The sequence below is a fragment of the Nelumbo lutea genome, chromosome 2 (genome assembly GCF_056320005.1).
Source record: "Nelumbo lutea isolate HS-2025 chromosome 2, American lotus-T2T, whole genome shotgun sequence".
Classification (NCBI taxonomy): domain Eukaryota; kingdom Viridiplantae; phylum Streptophyta; class Magnoliopsida; order Proteales; family Nelumbonaceae; genus Nelumbo; species Nelumbo lutea.
In genome coordinates, this window is record NC_142685.1 from 34,291,187 (window position 1) to 34,299,664 (window position 8,478).

The following is an 8,478-nucleotide window of genomic DNA, read 5'->3' on the forward strand; positions in this document are numbered from 1 at the left end:
TTTAACGGGGTGTAACCGATGATACATTGCTGGAGAGGGGAGGAATAGATGAAGGCACTAAGCCATTAATATTGATTAGAAAACTACTGGTACTAGTAAATTTGTTGAATGGCCAACCACAGAAAAGTTGGGATAAGGCTTACAGTTGGGTAAATTTGTTACGTACATCCTAATGCACGACGCTGTAAATTGTAATTCATTCTACGGATATTTCAGATATCTGTTGATATACGTTTGTGCCTCGATTTGGCAAAAACATTTCAACTTTTCAAGGAAATAATTACTTGCATCATTTATAACAGCGATGTAAACAACAAATGGAATTTTCAGACAGTTGGATTAAGAGAGACAGTTCGAAGGTTTGATTCACAGAGGTTACAATTGGAACACTGATTTATCATACATGCCAATGCAGGAACAAAGCTAGATAAAACTACAAGCCTACGACCAACCACAACCTCCTTGGAGTGGAAGAATCAGGATTCATCATCAAACTAAATTTCAGAATCCCAAAACAACAAACAACATGCATATATGCTAATACAGGGGAACTTTTTTACATGACGAAGTTCAGTCCAGGAAGGAGTCAATGAACATTATCTAGCTTGATTTTCTTCATCCTCTGAGATGTGGAACAAAAACTGTGGTAGAGATGCGATGCGGGGGAGATTAAGTAGTAGCAGATCACCAACCGAATCCTTCCTTGACATGGTCGACTGCTGCTTGGAGCCAGGGACATCAGTGGACTCTCCTTTACCCCCTGCTATTTCGCCCAGAACCTTGTTCTCACTTGTAGAGTTGGCGGAAATAGTTTGACCATCTTTTCCATCATCAGGTCCGCTATTAATCTGATTGTTTTGGATTGTGGCAGGATCCTTCTGTAGCAGACAGCAAAAAGAATTCACTCTAGACATGAGGGATTGAGAATTAACTCTCGCGTGGGACTGCTCATCAGAGACCGATGCAAACTGCGAGTCACTAAGTAGATATTGTGTAATCTCCTCGAGCACATCCCTGTTCTGCAATCCTTCACTGGAGAAAAGTGGGTTGCCAGATGTCATCTGTTCAGATATACAATTCCCAATGTGGTTCACCAGGTCACTCATGGACATGGATGGATGAAGTCCCGGCACTTTAATCTGATCCCACTGAATCAGTCCCTTCGATTCTTCAGATTCATTGCTTCCATTTTCTTCGATTGCACGGGCATCCATCACTAACATGGCATAAGAAAGGCAAATTAGAGAATGAAATGCTGTGAAACATTGGCATCTGTAAACTACTGAAAATTCCAACTCATGATCTTGAATACTTTAGGAGGAAAATGCCACCATTGCATCATAAATTTAGACAGACGCACTGTTCTATACTTTTTTTTATCAATCACTGTTCTATACATTCATAAATCAAAGCTACGCCACGTTATGCTTATTCATACCAATGAGGTCTCTCTCTGTCGTAAGTTCAGACTCCTATTAACAGATTTTCTTCGGACCCTAGATAAGGCCGAAAAGAATCATATATTAAGAGGAATTAGCAGAATAGGTCTCTCCAACATGCAATTAAGGCCCCTAAAGCTGTTCTCAGCAATATTCTGTTTGGTATTGGCATACTACCTAAAACGTTCAAATGAAGTATTTATATTCTACGTAATACCAACCCATTATACATTCATACTGACTCTATCCAATTTAAAAATAAATGTTTTTGGATGATTGGTTCATTATTATACATGGATTAACATACAGATGCAGTCCCAATGGTTCTAAAAGCATAGAACCACAAAAAACAAACCTTTGTTTTAGAAATAAGGTTCATGGTTTATGGGTATTTGATGGTGTATGTCTATCTTTGCTGGTAATGCAATGCACCAGAATATATCTCTAACTGCCGTCTAGGATGCCAACTAAGAGCAAGGTCATTGGACTGTTTCTTCAAATGGGCAGCTGATGGAGGAAACGTCTAGAAACATATTCACTGTTTTAACTCAAACAGCTTCTGTTATGTGCCTTGGGAGAACTCACCTCTAAAAGCTAGCTGTTAGAGGGAGGGAACCCAAGCACATATATACCCCACAACAGCATCTCATTCTACCAATGTGGGATACCTCACATTAACATCCCATACTACCGACATGGGACAAATGGATCGTAACATTCCATCACGCTCCGAAGTCCCGGCACCCACGCAGGCTGGCTTTGCACTAGTCCAACTAGTCCTGGCCGAACACTGCAATACCGATGTCACCACCTGCGCCGCACGATTGCAACTGGGAGGCATAGTGTAGGCTCTGATACCATTTGTTATGTGCCTTAGGAGAACTCAACCCCTGAAAGCTAGCTGTTAGGGAGGTAACCCAAGCACAACTATACCCCACAACAGCATCCCATTCTACCGATGTGGGATACCTCACATTAGCATCCTATACTACCAACATGGGACAAATGGATTGTAACAGCTTCAACCAAACAGAAATCGAGGTTTAAACTCAAAACACCTAGGTTGGTGCTGATGTGGCAGTGTTTCAAGTACAAACAGCCACCGTACCAAATATTGCCTAAGCCAACATCTCAAAATAACGATGAAAAATTAGTTTTCTAGAACTACCACATTTTGAATATGAAGGATCAAGAGGCCATTTGCTAACAGCTGAAGTGACTGAACCAAAAAGCATATTGCTTTGAATAAGTTTTTAATTCTCTGTAACTAATCTTTTCTTCTTTCTAGTTTCCATTTATTACAGCACATATTATTCAAATTTATCTCTTAATATTATACCCTGTCCAGCTTAGTTGCCGAATTCTGGTTTCTGCATGCACCATGAAAATGCAGCCCCAACTTGGTGCAGAACTTCCCATGAAGCCATGTTGGAATCCCAACTGCTGCCTATTTCCATCATCACCATAGTTTCCAACCTATGTCTATCTTCAAACCTTCTTTGTTGTTGCTCAAGTTGTTAATCAACTTGGTACAACATCAGAACAGTTTGTCATCAATTAGGGTATCAGATTTTGCATACTTGATCACAAAAATAATTATGTTAATTGCCACAACAGTGTTTTCTGTAGTTATATATCCATGAAGATAGCTGGGACCAACATTGAGTAACTGCCTTTTTTATTTTCCACGGAGATGGAAAGCCCCACATGATCCTGGATTTTCTAGAATAATACTTTTGCTTGTGACCATGTGCTTGAAATGAACAAGGAAAATACACATGTTATGAAATTATTCACTAGATACTAATGTTATGAAAGTTGCACCAATGCTTACAAAAAAGAAATAACACAATTCTAAGAATCCATGGTTTATTAACAGAGAAAAGAAATTATGAATATAAAGATAAAAGACAACCACTTTTCTTATTTAGAAAGAAAAATTCTTCATCAAAGATGTCTAAAAAATATTTAGCCTCATGTTTCCCACATATGGAAAAAGGATCCATGAGTGTACCTGAACTAGGGGAAGGTGTTTCCCGGGACAAATGTTCTGGTGTCCTAGCAACAGTATCCCATGGTTCACTCTTTATAGAAGATGAATGAGCAGCAGATGGGGTCGGTGTGTCCTGGAGAGAAGATAAGTGGGGTGCATAGTCACTGCTCATAGCATCTGGGCCCTCAAAAACAGAACCTCTTGGCTCAAAATATGGATTCTCTAACACTATCTCTGGTTGTTGACTTAGCAAATTCAGGCGAGGATCACACTGGATAAGCTTTTCAAAATGCTTGCTTAACAAGCCTTGTGGGCACTGCAGAAAATGTCGCCTGCAACCATGAAAAGTAAATAAATTCAATACCTGCAACAACATGAGAATCAAAACCCCAAATGCCTAGCAAACATTACGATCATATATGACAAGTAATATCAATGAACCCTGTGCCATGTAGGGTAATTAAATTTTGTATGCAAAGAAACCTCCAATGGAGAACTGTTGTAGGCCACCAGGACTGAGAAACAAACAATTTTCAGCTATAAAAATGACCAGAAGTTATCAAATTAAGGAGCAAAGTGGACAGATATCAGATGCATGAGTATGCAGGGTTGAATCTGATAGAGGTCAATGTATGCAGAAAAAAATTGCTATAGGTCAGTATCCAGCCCACCACTGCCAAGACCCCAGACAGCTGGGATGAAGATTGGATCATGACCCTTTAGTAAAGAAGCATAGGAACACAATGATTTAAACAGGACAAATTAGCAAGATGAAAAGAAAAACGATAAATAAAGGCATAGTGATCTCCCCCATCCTTGTTTTTCTTTCATGAACAAAAATTTGATCATCTTCACTGACAAGGAAAAGGGAAGATACCCAATGATCAAGATTCCTTCCTTGACAACACCAAGAAAGAGAAGAAAATCCAACCCACTGACCAACCAAAACAAAGGCACTACCAATACAATACACCCCTTAGAAAAATACTTTCTGGTTAATCAAACCAACCATCACATCTACACAACTCAACCATGTCCCAGAGTTCTGCTTTACCCAAAAAAGACAACTGCAGTAAAAGAAATGAAGAGAAAAGCATCTAACCAATCAACTGAATCCCATTAGTAAATGACAATTGATTTCCAATAGATAGCCTATTGACTCCAAATGCTTTTTATTTACAATAATTTGTTTGTATGGTGTGAAAAGTCACTTTTCTATACTCATACTTTTTTCTCTTCTAAGATCCTTGCTTCCAATTCTTTCAATATGCACCAACAAAGAAATAGAGCATCATGGAATCCTTCCCTTGGAAATTAAATCTAGACAAATCCCAAGCAAGGCCACAGTCCTCTCCTTTACTGTACCAAGCACCAACACAGGAGACCCCTCAAAATGTCTCTGAGCTTCTTTCTATGTGACAATATTTTTCTTTCCCCTCAGACCCCTTCCTTCGGAAAATGTTTATTTTTCTTCCAAAACCAAGAAGATAACATAGGGAAAAAGGGCACAGTTATTGGGAAAGCAATGCAATAATCATAGGGTCTTAGGAGGATTATCTCTAAGAACCACAATGATGGTACTTATTCCAAACCAAGAAGATAACAGAGGGGAAAAAGGACAAAGCAATGCAAACACTGTAAGGTCTTATGAGGATTATCCATAAGAAACATACTGATGGAATCCATATTGCATTCCATTTTAAGATTAACTATAAATATTCTCCCAACACTTCTAATTTTAGATAAAAATATTGATGGAGGGATACTTATCCATTCAACATCTTCTTTATATATAAAAGAGAAACTTAAGATTCATCAAAAATATAAATAAAAGAGCAACTTAAGGAGGAAAATAAATCCTCACCAAAATTCTGAAATCCTTTGGTTAAATGGCTACAAGGAACAAAAGCATCATCAATCTTCCATGGAATCAGTTGTAACACTGATCAATCCAAAATATCAACTAATATTTTTACTTCAACTCCTTACCATGCATTGTTTCCATAGAAGATAGAACTCCAAAACATTTTCTTCGGCTCCATCGTTCTCAAAGATAAAGAGATCCAGGAGAGAACCCTTAAACCACCTTCCAAATTTTCCCCTTCTTTGTTTCATCTAGTTGAGTCTTTACTGCTGACCTTACTTTGAAGACTTCTTCAATCTCAACAGCAGAAAATGATAACATCGACAATGTTGCCCTCACCAAAAACAGGGCAACATACCATCCACTAGGAAAGAAATAAAAGGAAAAGGGAGGATAGCCACAACTCTTCAATACACATGGGAAAAAGGATGATAAAACAAGTAATTAAGAAAGTGATGTCAACATGGAAACCACACTCCCATCTTAGACAATGTAATTATCAGTGCTTAAAGGTGAGAAACACAACTAAAGCATAAGGGGCTACTAGCACCAGAGGCACAAGATCAAGGGGTATAATGTGCACCTAAGCAAGTGAAGCACCACTTATTTTGAAAAAGAAAGCAATAGAGAAAAAGTTAACAGAGAAAAATATATATACCAAAATTCCAAGAGAAACAAAATATTTCGAAAAGGATATTAACTGAATTGGTTAGAGTATATGTTATTAACACCAACATAATGGATAAAACCAGGGAGACTAAATTGTTTAAACTCTAGGCATCATGGGTACAGCCCACAATACAGCAACTTACAATATCAAACATCAAATTCAATTTTAGTTAATCAAAACACACTAACAAACCAGGTGAAGCACGTGAACCTAAATTGTTAAGAATAATAAATGACACTTTAGTTAAATAAAGAATAGCGATAAGCAACTACTGTAAAATGGAGCTGAACAATCTAGAAGAAAGGCCATAGGAATACTGCTCCCAAGACTTTCTGGTTTCTGCTCAAAGACATTCAAGAAAATTCCGTTTTGTTATACCTGTGAATGCTTGCCTGTCCACCAGTAAAGTCTGAAGTTGCTTGCCACAAAGTGTGTTTTCTCGGTTGTGGATTGGTCTCTCTAAAGAAAAGAGGTTGTCTAGCCAGCTAAAAGTAAACAAAAAAAATGCTTTCAACAACTCGAATAAAGAATACAAGCACCAAGAGAAACATAACAAGAGCGGAAAAATACCACTATATCTAAGGTCGCAGGCCCGTTATCAGGGCAGTTTGCCTTCAAAGCCACGATATCAGACCATTGGATTTCTATTTTACTCTTGAGGCCACCTTCAAGAACCTCCCACACGAGCTTATGCTTGGCAAAGTAACACTTCGCCACTAGATCACCTTCATATCTGGATGCGTACTGCCATATAGGATTTCAATTAATCTCGTGTTATACATGCAAGCACAAAAAAAGTACGCCCAGTTTAACTACTAAATACTAATACCAAATATATTTGTAGATACCTCCCAGGTCCCAATTCTGAGAAGCGATGCAGGGAAGTTCGAAGCCTTCAGCTTATCAGTAGCCCCCGAAACTGCGCCCTTAGAGTCCTTCATTTTACCTAATTCAACATTTTCACCATGTCCACCTCCTAATGTATAAGCATTACTCTGAGAAAGTTTCATTTGAATTAAATCCAACAACGACGGGCTCTTCTTCAGCCGCAGACCCAACGGACTAGGCTCATCAAGTGGATTATATTGTGATGGTGGGATCGGATATGTGCTGCTTTCTGAGCTCCAGTGCTGCAACAAACAACCGAAGAAAGAGGGAAAATCAACTTATATAGAAAACCAGATCTGCTATTACAAAAAAAAAACAGCATTTAATTTTAAAACTACTGAAAAATCCCGATACAAAACCTCCCAAAATAAACAGCAATATCCAATTTCATTAGAAACTGCAATAGCTTTTACCGAATAAAAGTACATAAACTAGTTAAGTACATGATACATGAACAAGGTTAAACGGTATCATTGCACAAAAACCATAAAATCTCAAGGGAAAAACAACACCCTTAAACGGTATGCACGTAAACAACAACCTTAAATTTCAAAATTCAAATAGTAAGAAGAAAAAAAGCGGAGAAAAAGCACTCTAGCTTTCCCTTTCAAAATCAATAAGATGCTAATCTCAAAATAGAACCCCAGAACAATGATTAAAGCAAGCAGAGACAATCAAACCTGCTGACGAGGAGGAGAGATCTTAGGCTTCTTCTCGACAGGACCATGTTCTTCATCTAGCGGGTCCTCGATTTCCAACTTCACCGGCAACTTATTCCGACACGGCGGCTCAGATTCCGGTCGGATACTGCCAGATTTCATCAACTGAACCATCAATTTTCCAACCACCACAAAGACAGAAAAATCAAGCAGCCAGAACCACCAGATCTATCCAAGCCCTAAAGTAGGATCTAAAACACAGAAACCCCAACGATGCACTTTCAATTTCCCTGCCAGATCTGATTCCACATCTCGGAACCCTACCAACCTTAACAAACCAAGATACACCTCTCCGCTTTGACGATTCCAGCCGTTCCTGATCAAGGGATCGGAGATTCTGAAAACCCTACAAAGCTTTTTCTTCTGAATTGCACATGGCGAAATGACGGGAACTAGAGAGATCTTTAAACGGAGTCAGTGGCGACCGCGAACCTTCACTGCAGGCACGTGCCGAAGGTACCCATTGCACGTGCGGTACAACGAATATGGCGGGATTTCCGAAGCGGGGAGATACTGAGAACCTGTCCGTCTCCTGTACTTGTCCATATTTAAATTACAAGAACACCCTTATGACCTTTCATATCCATCGTCACGAGGGTAATATCGTGAATCAGCATATTTTAAAGAGAGAACTTGCCTGTGGAATTTTCGAGCTCTGGACTTGTGGCACGTGCGTACGGACACGTTTTAGGGAAATGGATATATGTAGGGCCAGTTTCCTGAACCTTCTTGAATGCTTTGATTGTGAGTTGCGTTCTCTGTTTTTCGGCGGCTTGTGCGGACGGTTTAAGTGAACACGTAGCAAGATAAGGAGGAGATACTTGTCAGGCCTAGCTGTACGACACGTAGGACTTCCATGTGGAATCCAATTTGCTCTGTGGATAAAGTTGTAAACCAGCACGGTT

General features: G+C 39.1%; 1 protein-coding gene across 1 annotated transcript; it reads right to left on the reverse strand.

Moving 5' to 3' along the window:
- Nucleotides 1–307: 307 nt before the first annotated feature.
- On the reverse strand, nucleotides 308–8,060 carry LOC148869768 (ATP-dependent DNA helicase). The gene is made up of 6 exons (XM_088972298.1): nucleotides 7,535–8,060; nucleotides 6,815–7,096; nucleotides 6,537–6,710; nucleotides 6,345–6,451; nucleotides 3,454–3,764; nucleotides 308–1,216 (listed from the first exon to the last, which is right to left on the reverse strand). The coding sequence occupies exons 1-6, from the start codon at nucleotides 7,685–7,687 to the stop codon at nucleotides 597–599; spliced, it is 1,647 nt and encodes a 548-aa protein (XP_088828424.1). The 5' UTR covers nucleotides 7,688–8,060; the 3' UTR covers nucleotides 308–596.
- Nucleotides 8,061–8,478: the final 418 nt, after the last annotated feature.